The 19,162-nt window shown below is 38.8% G+C and overlaps 1 protein-coding gene across 1 annotated transcript in view; it reads left to right on the forward strand.

The window, feature by feature from the left end:
- KDSR (3-ketodihydrosphingosine reductase) overlaps window positions 1-19,162 on the forward strand; it is a 43,621-nt gene that overhangs the window by 11,774 nt on the left and 12,685 nt on the right. The window contains exons 3-7 of the mRNA XM_048839723.2: window positions 1,005-1,061; window positions 9,017-9,082; window positions 9,242-9,337; window positions 12,763-12,954; window positions 15,157-15,240. Of these exons, the coding sequence (XP_048695680.1) occupies window positions 1,005-1,061; window positions 9,017-9,082; window positions 9,242-9,337; window positions 12,763-12,954; window positions 15,157-15,240 (495 nt within the window). The remainder of the gene's footprint in view (window positions 1-1,004; window positions 1,062-9,016; window positions 9,083-9,241; window positions 9,338-12,762; window positions 12,955-15,156; window positions 15,241-19,162) is intronic.

Here is a 19,162-nt window from a genome sequence, read left to right on the forward strand (position 1 = left end):
AAGAAGTGGGCAACATTATTTCCCGTAAATGTAAACAAACTTGTTTGTCTTAGCGATTGGCTGAACAAGAAGTAGGACTGTAAAGTTATAGGCTGTAAAGTTTTATATTATTTTGTTTTTGAGTGCAGTTATGTAACAAAAAACACATTTGTAGGTTGCACTTTCATGATAAAGAGATTGCACTAAAGTATTTGTATGAGGTGAATTGAAAAATATTATTTCTTTTGTTAATCATTTTACAGTGCAAATATTTGTATTAAAAATAATATAAAATGAGCAATGTTCACTTTGTATTCTGTTTCAGAGTAGCAGCCGTGTTAGTCTGTATCCGCAAAAAGAAAAGGAGGACTTGTGGCACCTTAGAGACTAACAAATTTATTTGATCATAAACTTTTGTGAGCTGTCCACTGAATGCATCCGATGAAGTGAGCTGTAGCTCACAAAAGCTTATGATCAAATAAATTTGTTAGTCTCTAAGGTGCCACAAGTCCTCCTCTTCTTTTTGTATTCTGCGTTGTAGTTGAAATCAATATATTTGAAAATTATAGAAAAACGTCCAAAAATATGTAATACATTTCAATTGGTATTCTATTGTTTAACAATGCAATTAAAACTGCAATGAATCGCGATTAATTTTTTTGTTAATTGCGTGAGTTAACTATGATTGACAGCCCTAAATTAAATATAATAACTGAAGTGTTCAGTCTCAGCCTTAACATTATCATTGTAGAGGTTTTTTCCTGATGTTTAACCTCTTAACCTCAGGGATAGGGGAAAGGAAAGTGTTAAATTAAATAAATAAACTGAAGTTTTGAAAGATGAATGAAAATAGCAATTTTGAGCCTTAGTCAAGATCTCACACATTTACCAATTCCAGAGTTGTTTTTACAAAATTAAAATAGCAGTTGTTAGGGGGCTGAAATGTTTTTAACTTCAGTGAAATACCAGAAAGTAATAAATTCTCATGATTGCAGTGCCTTAGTTGTGCTTTATATTCATTTTAGAGCAAGCTGTTGCAGACAAAGAAAGAAATTGAAAAATACTCCGTTAACGATAAGCAGGTAAGATCATTGCCTCCAGAGTGTACTGAATGCTGAGTGGTTGTGCTACATAACAGTAAAAAATAAAAGGGGGGGAGAAAAGCTCCCCCTACCCAACCCTACTACGTGGTTTCACCAGTCTCGCTTTGAAGAATAAGTGCTTGTGTCCTGAAATACTGAAGTTTACAAATTAATATTTGGTACATTTTAACTTGAAAGGCATTTTACCTGTCTAGATGCAAATACAAAGTTCTGATTTCTCTACTGCTGTTGATATTGCTAACACCAAACTAATACTCAAACCTGCTTTCAAAAAATTGATATGTTAGTGATGTCACCAGCTGTAGTTGGGTTGTGTGTGTGTGTGTGTGTGTGTGTGTGTAAATATGTATAATACAACTATAGTTGATGACCAGTATAAGACCCTGACTCTAGATTTTGACAGCTATGTAAAGGAGGAAGTAGTTTTGTTTTTTTTTAATCCTCTCAAAATCTTTAACAATTTTTAAGTCAAAATAAGTGCCACCAATTGATTTGGGAACTCAGATAGCTTTCTGAGCCCCAGAACTGAGAGCAGGGAGACTTGTGGGCTGAGAAAGCTGCCTGATTGCAGAGAGGAAAAGAGGTGGACCTGGGGCAGGGACAAGACGATTGGGACAAGGAACATAGAGGGGAGGGAGAAGGAGTGGGATTGGAGGTTGGCTGAGGGAGGGAAACTTGGAATGGGAGTTGTGGGAGAGTGACGGTGCATAGCTGGGCAAGGAGTCTGAGACTGGTAACCAGTTGGATAGGGATAAGGAGGATTAGGGGAGATAAATCAGATAAAGAGCCTGGGTGCAGGAGGAGAGCTGTGACTAGCTGGGGACAAAGGAGAGTGGGGATAAACACCCAGGAGGGATTGGAGACTAGAACTGGAAATGTCTTGGCAAGGAGACTGAGGCAGGAGGTAAAAATAGTACATGATCATATAATTAAAGACTGTATCGTAGTCAGGGCCGGCCCCAGACCAAATGACACCCCATGCCAGGAGTGTCTTTGACTGCCCGCTCTCCCCCCCATTTGTTAAACTTTTGAATACCTCATTTTTTATTACCTTTGTAGCCCATTTCATGACTTCGATGCATGACTTTGATATGATTTATCCCTCTCATATAAGATGATAAATTTGCACCCTAGGATCTGTAAATCTGTATTTATTCATGCCATTAAAGGAAATAAAAAAATTTGCTTCCTGTATGCTTATAGAAACTTTTCAATTTTAAGAGTAGCTGAAATGTACTAACCTCAAGAAATTGAACGGTGCACCAACGTTGGGTGGACCATTATTAAATAGTGTTAATAAATTAAATTAAACAGTAGGTGACAGCCTTAGAATGTTAACCCTAGTCTTTTAGTTCAAAAGGTTGCCCTCACAAACTGAAGCACAGCATCAAAGAGAGCCAAAGACTGGCCAATGTGGCATTTTCAAGTGATAAAATAGCAAGCGATGTCAGTCACTTGTTGGCCATCATCGACTGACGATAGGTTTTAATGAGCCTGAGCTTCGAAAAGCTGCACTTACCACTCTCAACTGTGACCAGCAGCATGAGCAGAATCCTCGAAGTTATCCACACATTAGGAGAAGTGTCCTTCAGCTCTGCATCAGGAATGAACTGCAGAATTTGGAGAGGAGAGCGCTTCCCGTGCGGCAAAATGTCCAATTTGACATAGAGGTCTTTATCATTGACGTCCAAACATTCCCCATGTGCCAATGTCGGGTGAAGGTCCGTACAATTGTTCAAAAGTGTTTTCTGTCTGCTGGCATATTTACTACAGACACACATGCACGCACGCTCGCTCTCTCTCTCGTGGACATTCAAGCAATGTCAACAAGCAAGCAAAAAAACTCCCTCTTGAATTTTTCTTCTGAGCTTCCCATCACCTCATTTCTGCCCTTGTAACCAGCCTGGCTCTTTTTCCGATGAATACGAGTTTCCTTAAAGACAGGCTCAACTTCTGAGTTTTCTGCCATTTCTTTGGCAGCAGCAGGGCAGCTTCAAATCCGTTCTCTGTAAGGCTCAATGAAATCAAGACAGCTTCTTATCAAAGTAGTAGCGGTCGTGATGTCCATCGACTGAGTTTTGTAATGCCTTGCTTACAACGTTTACTTGGAACAGGATATCATGCCAAACCACAGATGAGACCAGAAATTTGAAGTCAGTGATCTGGTTTGCCAGGCTTTGCGCCTCATGTCGGACTCCGGCCTCAGCTTTACTTGGCTGCTCCAGTTCCATCAGGGCGTCATAAACCTCAGTCATTTGTAACCTCACTGGCCTTACGCTGTCAATGTGGTTCTCCCAGCGAGTGTCACTTAGCAGCTTCTTGGTCAGATTTGTAACATTGTCCATGAGGATCTTCCACCTGAGAGTTGATGCTGAAAACAGGATGTATATTGTTTGCAGTACTCCGAAGAGAGAGAGTGAATCTAAAAAAGACACTGGATCTGACACAATCAGGTTGAGGGAATGGCAGGCACAAGACATGAAGAAAGCCCTTGGATTCAATGCAAGGATCCTTGCCTGGACGCCACTGTTTCTTCCCTTGATGTTTGCGCCATTGTCATAACCTTGGGCACAGCAGTCCTGAAGTTTTATTTTATTCTCATTCAAAACGTTCATAAACAGTTTTGTTAGATCTTTTCGAATAGAGTTGTCCACAGACCTAAAACAGATAAAGCATTCCTTTGTTTGGATACAGCCATCCTTGTCGTCAACCAATTACTGTAAATGACATCTTTTCGCCGTGTCTGTCAGGAGTGCAGTCCATCAGTACGGTGTAGTACTTCGCTTTGCTGAGCTGCATCAATATGTTATCAAGCACCTTCTTTGCCATAAGGTCAATCAGTTCATTTTTAATTGTTTTGCTGCAGTAGTGGTCTATAGCTTCATTACGAAATACTCGACGTAGGTGCTCACGCATGACATCATTGTATTTCCCAAGGAGCTTTACCAAATCAAGGAAATTACCATTATGTTCAGTGAACAACCTATTCATGAGCCATAGAAAGCCAAATTATTCTTTGGAAGGAAGAGGATAATTTGAGATCAGACACTCAAACATGTTCCTCCACTGCTGGATTTCTACATTAATAAAGTGCTGGTATTCATGTTGCTTCAGAGCATCAACTAAGTTATGCCTGTAATTGTACCCAGTAAGTGCAAGCAACGATTTGGCATTTTTGTCAAATATTTTTCAAAAAAACCAGAATACTTTGTCAGTTGATTTCGAATAAACTAGCCAATGTCAATTCAGTTGCTCAACCTTCTTGAGCACCCTTTTGCAGTGTGACTTTGAGAAGTGTCACTTCTGCACGTTTACTGGAAACGTCATATCCTTGATTTTGCCCGGCCCATTCAAAATTGTACGATCAAATATCAGCAGAGTTTAGAATCGCTGGTCAAAAAGCAGGATCTTATGTATTGATTTGTGGTGTGCAATTTTTCTCACTGCTGTTTCTATCATCATGTAAGGCTGATTCTTCTTTATCATTTCTCTCCTTTTCATGAAAACCAGATTTTTCTTTGTCATTACTCTCCTTTTCATGTGAGCCACATTCTTCTTCTTTATCATCACTCTCCTTTATGCCACCAGGAAAACTGGATGATTCTCCATCAGTTTCCTCACATGTTCATTCCTTATCTTCGGGTAAATCTACTAATTCCTTAATAGTGGGACTTCCATCATTTACTCTTCACTCCTCAATTTCTTCTGCACTGGGATAATCACTACTGCCTAAAACCCCATCTATGTTGTTCTGTTTCAGATATTTTCCCATCAAGTTTGTCCCTTGCTGCAAACTAGATTGCAGTTGAGCTTTTCGCTTCCTATACTGAGCTCCTGAAGGCTTCTTTGGGGGCATCTTTTATTTTCTGTGCGGGAAAACAGACAGTATTAGAGAGAGCAAAAGCCTATGTTCCTCAGTCTTAAAGTCCTCAAACGTGAAATGTTAAGCATGGGAAAAGAAGTAACAGAATTTCTTTTATATTGTTGTATAGATAGGGGTTCGATAGATCTCTGGCATCTGATTAAATATGTCCTTTATTAGTCACTACTTACTTTCTTCAAGTCTTAAAATTACAAGTAGACTTTCACAATTACCCAACAAAACAAGGTTCACAATATTGCAGCTGGGCTCTCACTTCACTTCAGTTCATTCTTTTATCTCACTGACTGACTGGCGACGCCCCTGCCCCTAATATACCCACAAGGGCATAGCTGACGGCATTCTCGGAGGTTCGAGGAAAATATAGTTTTCAATTCTCTGAGATTCTACAAAGGTCCCAAACGTTCTAGGAGGTTAGTGGAAAAATGAATCCACATATGGAATACCTGAAACATTTTACTTCAAACATTCTATTTTTTCTTTTGTCTCAAACAGCACCCCAAGCTCAGCACTCTAGCCAGTCGCCTGCCCCTAAATCTGGCCCTGATCATAATGCGTATGTGCAAGAGGGCTGAATTAAGATTGCACAGGCTGACTGGTCCTGCAGTTGCATTCAGCTATTTACAAGACAACATTGTCTTTTTACAATTGCCTTTTTCTTAAATTCGTATTTTAAAAAGCTTTACAAAAATGTTGGTAAAATTGAATTAGCAGCTTTAAGAAAGCAGGATGGTAGAGCGCAATAGTCAAAAGCCTTTCTTACTAATTTTTGGGTGGGCCTGCAAATAAACATTCAACCTTCTTTTTATCTTCCCTAATATTATAACCAGTTTTTGTCCACCATTACCACACCACAAGGCTGGATTTAGCAATACAACTTTTTGGGATTTCAAAAATAGTTAACTCACTTCATATAAAAAGTGTACTTGTGTATGTATCTTGGTCCTCTCAACAGCCTCTTGCAGCAGAAGCGGAGACTTGTTTGTGCAGGGGTTCATGTATAATTGCTAAAATTTCAAAAAAAAGTCTTTTAAGAGACACTTGTCCAAATAAGCTATATGTGTGGGGGCTTCTTACAGGGTATGGCACATTTTATCACATACTTGGTGTTTTACAAACATAAACTGGCTCAAGCCTTTGTGAGATAGTTAAGTATTGTATTGTCCCCATTTTACAGATACAGAAACTAAGGTACAAAGTACAATTGTAAGTGTTCTGTAACCACACGATCCATTCATCTGACTCAGTTGTAAGAAACATGGTGCTTGTTAAGACAGTGCCTTTTTTCCACAACACGCCTGTTTGTCACTCTCTTTTTTTTGTGTGCGCACCTATCATCCCACCTAACCCTGTAGCAAAGCTTTCTGGGAATATCTGGGCATGTATTGTGTACAGAATGCACAGAGGGAATATATAATGTCAACAGCAACTTGTGGTGCCATGTGTACTCAGATGTCCTGCTGCGCAGAATGCTGGGAGGAAGGTCAATCCAACCTTACACACAGGAACGATTAGCAGGTTCTGTTTAAACAGAAAAATTAAACGTTGCAGTCTGGCCAAAGGAAGACAAGCATATGCAGTCTAGACTGCTGGCCAACTGGACAAATGATTACCTTCCACAATTATGGTATGTTAACTTGTGTGTCAGCATACATCATAACTAGAGACAGCCATGATGTTTAAAACAGTTTTAAAAACTCCTGGAGAGAGTTTGAGAAAGACCATTGAATGACGATGAAAGCCACAGAGGGTCAGCATCAGAACTAGAATGCCGAAGTCCCTACTCGCAGTCCCATCCTTAAAACGTGAGAGGCAGAATGGTCTCAATTTGTTGAACTAGAGAGTCACCGGCAGTTCAGCAGAAGAGCTAGCGTTGCTGTAAGAAGCAGGTTGAGATTGAATTTCTGGTGGCTCTAGTGCAACAATTGATAGCCTAAACAGCACTTTTGCCCTTCAACCAAGAGTTGCTCCCAAAATTGAAGATCCTCAACAACCAGTGCCTACAAAGTGGAATGTGGGGACCATGAAATACCGATTTTTCTGAGAGTTACTGGTTGACTAACTTTCATCCATAGCAATTGGTTTCTATCAGTTTTATGTATTTAATGCTCTTTGCAAAGAAATCCTGGTCCAAGATTCTTATTTACATTTCTCTGTCTCCCAGATTAGGAGTTGTGGACTTCGTGGACCCCAAAGAAAAGTGCTATCAAGGGTTATACAAATATAAAATTACATTATCAAATACTGTTTCACACCTCTTACGGGAGGGTGTTCTCTTTCCATGGAGAACTGGGAAATTTATGGGGTTTTTTTAAATAAAAAATAGGTTTGATGTAGTTTCTCCTCTGACCTTGTATTGTTTCCTGCTAAACTAGGAAGGCGTAAACTTATTTCCTGGCACAGGACAACTAATGCATTTGCCGCGGGGAGTGAGAAGTAGTCACCAAAAGTGTGAATAAACAATCAGGAACTTACAAATATTTGGGGGGGGTGTGTGTGTGAAGTGAATCACTACACAGGTAAAGAAGTCTTCAGAGGTACTACCCCGTGGTTGAAGTTGTGTATATACTAGTTTTGACCAGGTTCAAGAGGTCCCGCAAGCAAAGAACTAAGAACTTACGTAAAGTGACCAATTTGATATAGGCTACATTTACACTACAAGCTAGGGATGTGATTTCCCCGGTTGTGTATATGTACTTGCACTAGCTCTCATCAAGCTAATGTGAGTAGAAACAAAAGTGTAGCCACAGCAGCAGAGGCGTGGCTGAGCCTGGTTCAAGGCTGGTTTGTACTCTGCCCTTTTCCGTGCTGTCACCACCACACTGCTGTTTATCATCAAGCTGGTGTGCATGTGTGTGCATGAGGAGGAAAATCACACTCTTAGCTTGTAGTTTACACATAGGTTTAGAAGAAGGGTCACTGGCACTGAAAGGACACTGACCAAGAGGGACAGACCCTCCAGAAAGGGTTTTGAAGGACTTTGAAATCTACCAGGGTCTCCATATGTAAGATGGTGACACCTGGTAAGACAGGCATGCATAAAGCTGTTTGTTGTCTTTCAAGATATGTTTTGTCAGTAATGCTTTCCTTCTAAACAAATACTTTGCTTTATGAAGGCTGGCTGGTCACTGGTTAAACCTGTCATTGCCCCTATAGAGAACAGGGTGACAGGTGCTAAAAGAAACTCAGACTTGCAAAGGTGATCAGAGTGAGCTGTAGGAGGAAATTGCACCCTAAATTCCTCATCCGGAGGGAGAGAAACACAGGTTCCCTCCCCAAGAAAGGCAATGGCTAGAGACTTGAGAGGAGTACCCTCAAGGAGGCCACATGAGTCACGTCACACCATAAATATTTGCCACAACTGTGTATGATTAACGAATTACTCATTGAAATGCTTTCCATGGAATCTGTTCCTTGCAGCTGTCCCAATTACAAAGCATGTCAACATACAGTTTGAGGGGGAAAAAAAAACTTGTTCTACAAGCTTTATATCCTGTTGATAAAACAACCTGTGGAAAAGAAAAGCATAGTTTCTAGCGTACAGAGACTGCACCATTAGCATGGGGTTAAGTAAAACAATGCTGTTTTACTTGTTTGCTTTATATTGCATTTTTAAAATAGGTGTTAATCCTGAATTTCCCAAGAGCACCACAGAAAAAGCCAGGGACTTTTGTGACGTGCAAAAACTACCTGTTAAGTTTGCCTGCAATTTTTAACGTCAGTGAGCCATATTGATTATCTGAGCGTCAATATCGACAAATGCTGAAATTGAATTACATGGTTTGAAACCATTAAACTTGATCGCTCTCTCTTAGTGGGTTAACTTGTAAGTGAATTTTCTCAGCCTAAATTATTAGACCTATAGTATTATTTGTAAGTAAAATTGAAATGTTAATACCCTGCACTTCAGTAGCTTCTTCTTATTGACTTCTCCAAAGCTGTATTTTGAGTTGCAGAAAAACATTTGACTTTTATAGCATTTTAAAGAGATAAGACTCTATTCTTATTCTGTTTGTTTCATTGTTGAACCTTTCATTCCCTTTTTCTTCATTAGGTTGTGCTTTGTATATCTGTTGATGTGTCTAAAGACTATGGACATGTGGAGAATGTCCTTAAACAAGTAAGAAAGTAATTTGTCTATTTTCAGTAATTTTTCCCTTGTATGCTACATATTTATAGTAAAAGTATTTTCTTTTCATGATTTTGAACATTTTAAGTTGCTGCAAATGTACAAAAAATATTTTCCCTGCTACCAATATGCATACTACCTTTTGTATAGGCTCAAGAGAAGTTGGGTCCAGTTGACATGCTTATAAACTGTGCTGGAACATCAGTTACAGGAAAATATGAAGATCTTGAAGTGAGCTGTTTTGAAGTGAGTAAGCATGTTTTTTTTCCCTTTAACAGATAATTGGGCATAATTTCTAAAGAATCACTAATTCAACATTTACATCAAGTAAACTGTCTATTATGAGGTCCTGGAAGCTGAAAATAAAATATATGTACTAAAATCACAGTTTGAAACTTTGAATGCTGTGACAGTTTTCTTGTTTTATAGCTAGATAGATATAGAGGAGACGGGTGGACAGATGGACACTTAGTTTGTGGCGTTTAAAGTATCTTCCTCCCCAAAAAAATGAAATGTGCTTTTTTTTTAACAAGGACAATCCCAATGAACTCCATAAAGAGTTTGAAAATTGACGATCATTAGCTCTCAACAAGAAGCAGCTATGTTTTGTGAATGAAATTATTACAAGCAAATTCTTCACTTGATAAAAGAAATTTAAGGGATTTGAGAAATTTAGGACAGATTTATAAAGGCAATTTATCAGTAAGTGTTTGGGTATATAGTGGTTAGTGGTTACAGAGAGGATACTATTAACTACTCTGTTCATCTTGACAGTTGTGGGCTTGTCTGCATAGTGTATTACTCTGCACTAGAGAGGTGTAAATTCTAGAACTCACTAACTTGTTATGCACTAACTGGCCCATGTGGATCTGGCTGGTGCACATTAGGGTACTTTTAGTGCAGACTAATGCATTGTGTAGACAAGCTCTATGTTTAAGTTTTATTCAGAACTGATAAAGAAGTGATAAGCCACCTCTGTGTTGCTGATGATTCAATCCTTCATCTGTTAGCAGTCTTGCAGAATATCATATTTTAGGCTTTGTACCCTTGAAGAGTCTTAAGCTATGTCTCTTCACTGCTGAGTTAACTTGAGTTGTCTACACTTGCATTAACTCCTTTAGAGTTTGACTATCACAGGTGAAAACGGCCACAAACTAATCCTCAAGCAGCACACAGGGTCTTGCCTACGCTCTAAGGCTTTGGCTAGTATTGCTATGATAGCAGAGCCCCACATTGGAAGCTGGCAGAAGGAGTTCTGCTGTCATAGCTACACCACCTCCCTGAATGACATTACTATGCAGACAGAAATAGTCTTCTTCATAGTTGCCAGCATGGCCATGTCAGCTGGGGAGGGTGATCTCCTCTCAGTCCCTCCCTCCCGACACCACAAACTCCCCACCCCCACCCCGTTGACATTGGCTATGTTGGCAAAACTTTGTGCAGACAAGTCCAGAGTGATTGTGTGAGCAGCTGACAAGTTATGCTAGCTCAAGCAATACCATATACCTCTTTGTAGGCCACCCAACTTCAGTTAAAAGCACATCCATTGCTTAGAGTGAATCACTCAGGGGTTTGTGTATGTGGATGGGACTCTGAGTGCAGCACACAAGTTCTAATTTGAGTTAACTCTGTAGTGAAGACAAGCCCTGAGCCAAGAAAATGACTGATCATCCTCACCCACAGTCAGCATTTCTCTGAAACTTAAAATCTTTTTTTGGTTCAAAAGACTACTGTGTTCATATGATTCATCACAAAGCATTCATTACTTTCCAGTAATTGAGATTACTGGTCTACAGATGAAAAACAGGCAAAGGAGAGCATATGTTCTGATTAAATTCTTAGAATGTATTTCATAAGGCTGTTTTGCCACATTAAGGACTTGAACAAGAGCCCGCTGAATTCAGTGTTAGTCTTTCCCTTAACTTCAGTGGGCCTTGTGTTATGCTGTAAATACCCAAATTGACTCATGCAGCTTAAATTAAAATTTGCAAAAGTATGTCTTGTAACTAAACTTCACTCTGTTACTACCAGTTACCCAGCAAGAAATCTACCTCCTTAATCAAAGTAGTTTGAAACCACGCTGCAAATTAGACATGACTTTTTTTAATGGTGCCATGCAGGAAGCAGATCTGTAATTTTGAGTATCATTCAACTACATTAATTTGCTATTTCAGTTTAGTTAAGGCAAATACTTGAACTTGAAATTGTATAGTATAAAATAGGTAGTGGTTGTATTAAATTTACTATTAATGTCTTTCTCCTATTTCTGTAGGGGAAGGTTTCAGTTTATTTAGGAGCTGCTTTTTTATTTTTTGCAGGGCGTTAGACTTTAACTTGGGTGTGTTTACTTAAGTGCATTTCTTAACTTTGGATGTACATTATGGGGACAAATTCTACACTCTGTGGATGGCCTCAGACACTGTCACTTGTGTGTTTCTGCTGTGCTAAGTGGATGGAGAATTTTTTTGTCATGGAAAGGCTGTTCAAGTGTTGGTGCTGGTCCCCTTGTGTGTTGTGAAGTGTGGCTCTCTGGCATCTCTGGGTTACAGTTACTGGGGGATGACATGCAAGAATGGCAGGAGCAAGGCCAGTGGATTCACTCTAAGCAAACACAGGCCAAAATGGAGACTACAACTATGATAGTAGCCCTGAAACTGTTGTAGCAGCTCTGGAGCTATGTGGGAGGAATTCATTCTTGATCCCTGTGGAGGTCATCCATGCAAAGCTTACTTACTTGAACTTTGTGTAAGGGTCAGGATTTGGTCCTTATTTTGAATATTAGCCCTCTAGCAGGTCAGAATATTGAATTATACTGTAGTTTAGTCTGTGACTGATTGTGATCTGGACACAAATGATCTGATCTTGTGAGAAATCTTTTCATACTTGTGACTCTCAGAAAAGGTTAGCTAGTTTTTTTGTTTTTAAGTGTTAACTGAAGTCAACACCTGTCTTTATGGTTTTGTTCCTCCATATATAGTCTGTATTTGTTCTGTACTCTAAAGTGAAGCACTACAAAGATGTTTAGGCATGAGTTGTAAAACAATATTTAACATATTAATTCAGTATCTTCCACAGTCTGCTGTCAGGTAATTGCAATACCACTCTGCTAGAGGCACAAATCAACATGCTTCTCACTCCCTTTGATACCCTGCCAGTCATTGGACAATCTCCAAAATCTATTGCTTATTTACAATAAACTACCCTCCTGATACCTATCTTTAAAACAATGGCACTATCTAAAGTTTTTAGTAACTTTTATTCTTCACAGTGTACTTTCATATGATTGAATATTTAAGCAAATTGTTTCCTTGACAGTTGCAAAATGCCTTATCTATCATCAGATCGGATTCCAATAGTTGAAAGTTGCTAAGCATACTTTATTTTGAAGACCAGCAACACCTTGTCTGAGTGCATTATTAAATGCAGTAAATGGCATTAGATTATTTTTTATATATATAAAATATATGTGTGGTCAAGATTCTCACCTCAAGCATGTATAATGTTCTAAACTTGGGATATAACTATCCTTCCTATAATTAGTTCTGTCAGTTAGTATCAGCCTCTTATGATTTCTGTGCTATGACTGTTGTAAATATGTATTGTTGAGATGTTGAACACTAAGAATTTTGTATCTGTACTATTCTAATATGATATTCATAATATTTGCACAGAGATTAATGGCAGTCAACTACTTGGGTAGTGTTTACCCAAGCCGTGCCGTAATTGCTACCATGAAGGAACGAAGAATGGGAAGGATTGTGTTTGTATCATCTCAGGCTGGACAGTTGGGACTATTTGGTTACACAGCTTATTCTCCAACAAAGTTTGCTCTTCGAGGATTGGCTGAAGCCCTGCAAATGGAGGTATGATTATCTATTTCTCAGCTACCTGTAGCATAATTGGTAAATATTAGAAATGTTGCATCTCTTGCATCCTTGCGTATGGTTTGAGCTACCATACTACTAAAATGCCTCTGCACAACAAGTCCAATTAAGAACAAGATGGCAGCCTTTATAGATTATTTAAATGAAACCAACCCTTAAAATGGTTCTAACAGATTATGAACAGTCTTTTTTAAAAGTGCAGTTCTGATCTGAAAGTGACCAGTTAAAAACCATTGAGTAGCCATGTTTGTCAATAATTTCCGTATTACTTGTATTTAGTTTACAAGTAAAAAAAATTTTCTAACTGTTAGGCCCACTGTTCTCTCAGTCAAGCTGTGTTCTTTCCATCTTGTGTATCATTGCCAATAACAAATAATTAAATGCCACATTAAGCCCTCAGTGACAGCTGTGAAACCCCATTACTGTTTATAAAGTTGCACAGGTATAACTGACTGAAGCTCAGTAAAGAATTCTGATGCATGATAAGGCATAAATCAGCTCCTTTTTAGTTATGTAGGCTCCTTCCGTTACAATAGAAGGAAAAAACAGTGAAAACCATTTTAAACTGAATTAGGATGCTATAATTCTGAATAATTCATTCTCTCTCTCACACACACACACACTCACACCTCTGTTATGTAAAAATGCATCTTTTTTCTCAGTTGGTTTTAAGAGCAGGGCAGTACTTAAATAGACTCACAGACTTTAAGGTCAAAAGGGACCATCATGATCACATGATCATCTAGTCTGACCTCCTGCACATTGCAGGCCACAGAACCTCACCCACTCCTGAAATAGACCCCCTAACTTCTGGCTGAGTTACTGAAATCCTCAAACTGTGGTTTAAAGGCTTCCAGTTACAGAGCATTCATCATTTACACTAGTGACCCGTGCGCCATGCTGCAGAGGAAGTCAAAATAAAATCCATGGACATGTGATCTGGCACTAACCCATAATTACTCCCTTAGATAATTACATTCTATAAACTAAGTTGGGGCAGATCCAGCACTAAAACACCTAACAGGCACATTCTTTCAATGTGGCAAGAAAGCTTTATATCATCCAAATGAACTTGAGTCTGACTACTTTTTACATTTAAACTGTTTAACATTTCTGTGTGGATCTCCCCTCCTCCCCCACCCCATTTTTGATTCCTACATTCTTGCTTCCTCAGCCAGAATGGACTTGAAGTGCTGTAAAGGGAGTGCTTAAAATATGCTTAGAGATGGAGGGTGGAGAGGGGGATAGAGAGTACCTCTCATCACTCCAACTCCATTGTCTATTATTTAGTGGCTCTGAATGCATTCTGTTCTGACTCTGATCAGAAGGTTGGTGGCTGATATTTTTGCCAAAATCTGACTCTAATTAAAAGAAAAAAAATCACCTATGGCTTTATGACTTGTAAACTTAAGTTAATTATAGAATATTTATAAAAGAAAAAAACATATTAGGAATGTTTACTGTACTCTTCTCATGTTCAGTCTGAGTCTTAACCTTACAATGGGTACATGCGTTAGAAAGCTAGTGATCTTATTTGCTAAGTGCTTTACAAACACATAACAGTCACTTTCTGCCCTGAGGATCTTTCTTAATGCTTGCTGTGTACTTATTCTTCTGAGTGTTTATTTTCACACACTGTAATTTTTTTTAAATACGTGACTCCAATATTTTGAGACAGCACTTGGTAACACCTCTATTTAACTTCAGAGGATCAGATTTATTTGTGCTGACAGAGTATTCTACGATCTCCTTTTCACCATATTTACAGTATACGTTCACTGCTGGCAGAAGCACATTAATGTGAATTTGTGCCCGAGTAAGAGCCAGACTCATTGCTGTCCTACACTTTAAAAACCATAGATGAGCATGGGCGTTCAACAGTGTTGTGATCTGTTCATAAGCTCAATTTTTTAAACTGAGAAAGAATGCAGCTTTCTCCTTCCTACACTTTTTGGAATGAAGACGTTTTAAAGATCACTTATGTATTAATAGTCCTTCAAATTCTTTGTTGTTCCTATTTTGCTTCCTTGTTAAAATTATAGGCCTGATCCTGCGGGAACTGGTTGTAAGACTGTATACATGTTTGAAACATCTCAGCACAATCTAATGTCAGTATAAATATACGAAACTTAACAATATTTCCCTCATATTAACAGATGCAATTGTTTTTCCAAAAAACAGGTAAAGCCTTATAATATCTATGTAACAGTGGCCTATCCTCCAGATACTGACACACCGGGCTTTGCAGAAGAAATCAAAACAAAGGTAACTTAATTCATAAAGAATCTTGCACACATGTCCAGGATCTGTCACTTCTGAAATTAAAATGCATTGTCCACTGTGTTCATTAAGATCATGCTTTATATGTTTAAAAAAATAAAATGTCCCCTAAATGTCATTAGATAATGCTACTGAACTTTAGCTGTCAAATATTTAACAGGGAACATTCAGAATCAATTAACTAGTAAGAAAAAATTTTATTCAGATCAGTGTTTTCTTTACAAAGAAATTTACGTAAAAATCTACATAAATTTTCTTTACGAAGTCTTGCTGAAAATGTCACAAAAATGGGACCAGTGTTAGCAATTGTAAACCAGTCTACCTTGTTTCAACACTGGTTTAACAGAAACAAAAGTCTTACTTAACTGCTTAATATTTAAAGTTTAAAAGTTATTTGATTAAGATGGGCCAAATTTTGCATCAGTTACACTCATGAACCTATGAATTAAGTAGTTTTCAGGGGCATAACTAAAGGCAGAATTTGGTCATAAATAAGGATACGATTTTGTCACCAAAGTCATGTGACTTTAACGGGTTTCAGAGTAGCAGCCGTTTTAGTCTGTATCCGTAAAAAGAAAAGGAGTACTTGTGGCACCTTAGAGACTAACAAATTTATTAGAGCATAAGCGTTCGTGAGCTACAACTCACTTCATCGGATGCATACATCAGAAAATATAGTGGGAAGATTTTATATACACAGAGAACATGAAACAATGGGTGTTACCATACAGACTGTAACAAGAGTGATCAGGTAAGGTGAGCTATTACCAGCAGGAGAGCGGGTGCGGGGGGCAGACCTTTTATAGTGATAAGGTGGGCCATTTCCAGCACTTTTACAAGAACAGTAGGAGGGGAAATAAACAAGGGGAAATAGTTTTATTTTGTGTAATGACCCATCCATTCCCAGTCTTTATTCAAGCCTAAGTTAATTGTATCCAGTTTGCAAATTAATTCCAATTCAGCAGTCACTCTTTGGAGTCTGTTTTTGAATTTTTTTGTTGAAGAATTGCCACTTTTAGGTCTGTAATCGAGTGACCAGAGAGATTGAAGTGTTCTCCGACTGGTTTATGAATGTTATAATTCTTGACGTCTGATTTGTGTCCATTTATTCTTTTACATAGAGACTGTCCAGTTTGGCCACTGTACATGGCAGAGGGGCATGGCTGGCACATGATGGCATATATCATATTGGTAGATGTGCAGGTGAACAAGCCTCTGATAGTGTGGCTGATGTGATTAGGCCCTATGATGGTGTCCCCTGAATAGATATGTGGACTCAGTTGGCAACGGGCTTTGTTGCGAGGATAGGTTTCTGGGTTAGTGTTTTTGTTGTGTGGTGGGTGGTTGCAGGTGAGTATTTGCTTCAGGTTCTTCCATGAGTACTTTGGCGTCAGCCTCCTGACCCTCCCCCACATACACACACCTAGACAGGTCACTGGCTTCCATGAACTTTTGTTTATTGCCCACAATCTGTGCATGACTTTGATGAAAAATCCCCAGTACAAAATCTTAACCATAATGTAGTAATAAAGTATGATGGAAAGTATTTGTTTTTCTCTTGGAATTAGACACCTAAATGCAATTCTACCATATCTCTTTCCACCAGTGTGTCTGTCAACAAGAGGCTTTTATTTAAATAAATATATAAAAAATCCCTAAGTATTCTAATATAGGATAAGTTGCTTCTCCTCACGAATAAGTTGCTTCTCCTCACTAGACCTTCCAGAACAGATCACCAAACAAAAGTGTAACTTTTTAAAGAGCTGCATGGCTAGGATTCATATTGAAGTTTAAACTGAGCATTGAGAAGATGAGGCTCCTTTTATTACCATATAGAGAACTAGAAACCAAGTGGATCACCCTATCCTAGAACAGCTATAATGTTACTTCTGAGAGCCATGCGTTATATGTAATAAGAGATTCAATTGAGTGTTGCGTTCCTTTTGTCTTTCTCTCTGTTTATATAGGAATTAAGGATTATGTAACAACTCTTTTGCAATCAAAATATTCTTGTTTAGTCAATCTCTTTTGAGATAGTATACATTTAATCCAAAATCCTTCTGCTACTCCCACCCAAAAAACCCCTAAAGGTGAAGAACTAGGAATCTGATTTGCAAGAATATTTATGTAGATTGGAAATTCTTTTGTGTTGTAAATTTCTTGTGTCCCCTCTGGTTTTGTACCTGTTATCTTTCATAACTGATCCTATTTCAAGGAAGTAGTTACAAGGAAATACCTTGTCTTACTCAAAGATTAGTTTGTGTTTAAAAGAGATCCAATGGTTTTTATAGTTTATTTGGTAAACAGACTTTTTGAGGTGTGTATTAATGGAAAAAAAATCTAATCCTTAAATTTGGTTTTATTTAAGCAAACTATAGGAATTCTCATGTGACTTCATCTTGCTACTTGCTTTTTACAGCTAGCTTTTCCCTTTGCTTAAGGATCTTGCTTGTTAATATTCGATAATTTGAATTCTGTTGCTCGCTTTCACTCATTCATTATTCATGGACTAATGCCCCCCCACCTGTGGAATTCAGAGGTAATTCAGTATTGTTGCTAGAGGCTCCAGGACTAAGTTTAACTCACCAGCAGTTCAGGCCACCAGATTTTCTGCCTCCAGTGGTGGAACACGGTGGTGGTGAAGAATCTTCCGACCACTTTGTTTTAAAATATTTATTTTTATTCATTTGTGTGAAGTTCCATCTTATGAACTTCCTCCTCCTCCCCTGGATCAGGTAAATGGCAGTGTGGTGGTTTCAATCACATGGATCTGCAACTGCTGTACCTCCCTTCCAGACAGCTCAGTCCCACTAAGGCGTGGTAGAGCTTTCTGGCAAACACCTGGCTCAAATTTAAGCAGTGTTCCCTATGTGTGGCAGCATTGTACAAGCTCTACAGGGAGTGAATTATGCACTGCCTGTTCCCAGTCAGCTGACCCTTGCACTGCCAGGGTATAGGCTCAGAGTCAGACTGTTGGGTCCCCACCCTGCCCCGAAGAGCCATGATTCCTAACACAGAAAAGCCTGATCAGGAACTCTGAGCTTTTGGGGAGAGGAAGCTGTCAAGCTAGCTGAGGGAGCAAGCCCTACAACAGAGCTAGGCTGGGGGGTTGGAGAAACATGAAATGATCCAGAGTCTCCCCTTACTGAAGTGGGTTCCCTGGGGAAAGAAGCAGGACTTCTACACAGGTCCCTTTCGCTCCTATTATGAGTTGGGGAATTCGCATGATAAGTAAGAGTAATTTCTACAAACTCAGGAGACTTTCAAAAAGCCAAAAGCAAGCATTCCCTTCCTAAGGCAATAATTAGTGGGGTGAAAAATCAAGCCTTAAATCTATTCTCCTTTTGTCTTTTCACCCTGAGGGTGTTTGCTGGGGCTTTTCTCCTACAAAGCGTGTCTCTCTCTGTGCTCTAATCATGGTCACTGCGTGCACACACACACCATGTTCAGAATGATGCTGATTACTAAGTAAAGCCCAAGTGGTACTAGGTTGCTCCTACAGTACTTACTTGGGTGATTGCCAGCCAGGGGGAACAGGCAGGCAGCTTTTCAGTTCCTGAGGGCATCTAGCAATCTAGCTTCATAATCGAGTTGTGTGGTTCCCTCTTCTGGTGGCTTGAGCTAAAGGGCTGAGCTTAACGCATGAATAATGAATTCAGAGAGAAGCTGCTCATGTTTTTTTAAAAAAAAATAATCAATCTCTGCTCTAATTTATACGTTCTTCCAGTTAGCATCTTTTTACTTTTAAAGAAATACTAAATAAAGATGTTCCCTAACTTTGTGGGGTTTTTTTAAGTCAAGGCCAAATGCCTGATGTAATCCTTGCTTATATACTGTTTTAGGTCTAGAAGAAATGATGAGTGCCTGTTTTTTCTCCATTGTACATTGGACAGCCTTACAACTAAAG

This window comes from Caretta caretta, chromosome 2 (assembly GCF_965140235.1).
Source record: "Caretta caretta isolate rCarCar2 chromosome 2, rCarCar1.hap1, whole genome shotgun sequence".
Lineage (NCBI taxonomy): Eukaryota > Metazoa > Chordata > Testudines > Cheloniidae > Caretta > Caretta caretta.